The sequence below is a fragment of the Empidonax traillii genome, unplaced genomic scaffold, assembly GCF_003031625.1.
Source record: "Empidonax traillii isolate 1590-97213 ecotype Southwest subspecies unplaced genomic scaffold, ASM303162v1 scaffold1408:size188406, whole genome shotgun sequence".
Classification (NCBI taxonomy): domain Eukaryota; kingdom Metazoa; phylum Chordata; class Aves; order Passeriformes; family Tyrannidae; genus Empidonax; species Empidonax traillii.
The window spans coordinates 147,403-149,953 of NW_020956601.1; the positions used below are offsets into that span (position 1 = coordinate 147,403).

Below are 2,551 nucleotides of genomic sequence, written 5' to 3' on the forward strand. Positions count from 1 at the left end.
TTTCTATAAAAACACAACGTCTCAGGAGCTGGAGGAAAAGTGTGCAACCCTGATGGCTGATGTGCAGCTTAACAATTTATTGGGGAAAGGATTGAAGTGTTTAGAAATGTTCACCAAATGCACTCCACTAATATATTCCTCCAGATAAAGTGAGAGGGCCAGCAAGCCAGGGCCAAAAGAGAATCAGGAATACTTTGTTTGGAATGGTCTGGACTGAAGCACCAGTGAAGTCCTGGCTGGTGGTGCAGCAGAAGGGACGTACCTGTTTGTCAGTGGGCCTATGAAGGGGTTGGTCAGCAGCTGCACTGTGGCTTTTGAAGCAAAGAGGAGCCCAACTCGAACGTTTTCATTCAGCAGCTCCTTGTCATCCCTGGGGCAGTCAGACGGGGCAGGAGTCACGTTCACTGTCATCTGTTCTGTCTGAGTGGGATGCAACTCGCTGGCTTGGCTCTTATCAGATTCATTTCCCGTCAACACTGTTGTGTTGTCGTAGTAGGAGAAGATGCTCTGAAAACTGTCCATGGTTGCTGAGATTGGGTTGGGCTTGGTGGTCTGGATTTCTGTGGCATTTTTCTCGTGTTCGATGCTGTAAAGGTAACTGGGAATTATTGGCACTGGAAAAACAAATAGAAGATGTTGGCATCTTACAATCAGGTTATTTGTAAACATCAAACTTTCTTGCCTGATTTGCCATTGATTAGGAAATACAAGGCTTTTGTACAGAGCACGTTAATGTTTTGAATGGCAGGAAGACAGAACTGAAAGAGAAATTTGCTCCTGGGAAAAAACACCCCCATAACTAAAAGGTGCAGTTTAAAACAAAAAGTTCTTTCACATTCGTTTTTATTTTTGGCCAGTTTTCATAAATTTTTTATACAGACATCATTAAGCAAAGTATAAGAAGTATCAAACCCCATATCTGAAGTCTCTTTGTTCTATATGACTGTACAAATCCTTTTATTAGATTATGAAAACATGAATGATGAGGAAAGCATTGGAACTCTTATTAAACCAAAATATAAAAGATATAAAACCCCACATTTTTAAAATTAACCATAAAAATATTGAGGAGTAACAGCCATAAGAAGGAAAAATAACACTCCTATATTAGGTAATCAGAACTAATGTGTTGATGTTTGCATATCTCATTATTTTTTAACGACATACAATGAAGAGATCAGTCAGAAGGAACCTTCTTTATATGCTCTATGATCTTAGCTGCAATTTACTTGTATTAATATGTATTATGAATAATACATCTATAATATATATTATTAATAAAATTAATAATTCAGAGATTAGCATTTCAGAATTTGTAAAAGCAGATGTCAGGTTCGTTTATTTTGACACTAGTGACAGAATCACCCCTTCCCATCTTGTGTCTCCTCCTGAAAAAGCCCACCCTCTCAAGTCTGAAAACTATAATGATTTCCAGGGCTTCTAGCATACATATTACTAAACAACTAATTAAATATTAATGTTTTTAAAGAAAGTATATTCATGTTAAAAAAAAAATCAAAAATCAACTTGCTGAAAATAGATGTTTCCAGCTTTTATCTTTTAAGCTGAAGCCCCCCAAGAACTTCAGGAGTCTGATTCAGAAGCTGACTCTGCAGCATCATCTGAGAGCTGGCTCTGTACAGACCAAGTCACTTCCACAAGAAGCATGTGCATTCATACGTGTGCGTGTGCACATCCCTGAGCCACCAGTTCCTCTGAACCCTTTTCTTTAAAGTCATACAAACCTTTTAATATGAGGACTTCTAAACCTACCAGTGCTCAACTGTATCATTTGAGTGAATTCCTGAATCTTGACCCTATGCCACTAAAACCATTAAAAGTTACATCTTTGATCAAAACTTGGATTGTTTTATTAAACTAACTCATAGAAGTTCTTTTCTTAAAACCCAGTTAGATAGTTTTCTTATTAACCTATCATTTTAAGACCAATGTGGGGGAAAGGAACTATCTCAAGGAAACAGGCACCTCCAGTGTTATCTAGCCTGTTGTTTCAGCTGCATGACCACAGGAGAAAAAACGATGGTGAGCTAAAAATACAGTTTTCTGACGTTCTGTGAACAGGGGGACAAAAAGAAGAAAGGAAAAAAAAAGTTAGAGAGACCTTTTTATACCATTTCTTGTCCTGCAATTAACATGGAAATAAAGCGAGGCTTTGATGTCCACGGCGAAGGGTTTGCAATGCCTAGAACATAATTTGTGTTTCTAAAAAGTAATTAAAAAATCAGTGCTTGAAAATTACGGGTTTGAGAGCATTAATCGGTCATTCAGGGAGTGCATCTGTCACCGGAGATTATTTCAGCCATAAACCGGGAGAGGAAAACAAACCCAAGCCCACTGCACCTACCGACCACGGTCAGCAGCATGTTGTCCAGGAGCAGGGCGATGAAGACGATGAGCAGGATGAGTTTGCGGGACTGCCGGCTCTCCCGCAGCCAGCGGAGGAGCCCGAGCTCGCCCCAAGCCATGGTCCGCTCCGGCTGCGGACACACAGAGGGGTCGGGCCGGGCGGACAAGGGAGGCAGCTCCGCTC

The 2,551-nt window shown here is 40.4% G+C and overlaps 1 protein-coding gene across 1 annotated transcript in view; it reads right to left on the bottom strand.

Moving 5' to 3' along the window:
• The window catches only part of SLC18A2 (solute carrier family 18 member A2), a 25,920-nt gene extending 23,394 nt beyond the window's left edge, over positions 1–2,526 (bottom strand). Inside the window, exons 1-2 of the mRNA XM_027907145.1 lie at positions 2,366–2,526; positions 263–614 (exon numbers count right to left, since the gene is read on the bottom strand). Coding sequence (XP_027762946.1) covers positions 263–614; positions 2,366–2,486 — 473 coding nt within the window. The 5' untranslated portion in view covers positions 2,487–2,526. The remainder of the gene's footprint in view (positions 1–262; positions 615–2,365) is intronic.
• Positions 2,527–2,551: the final 25 nt, after the last annotated feature.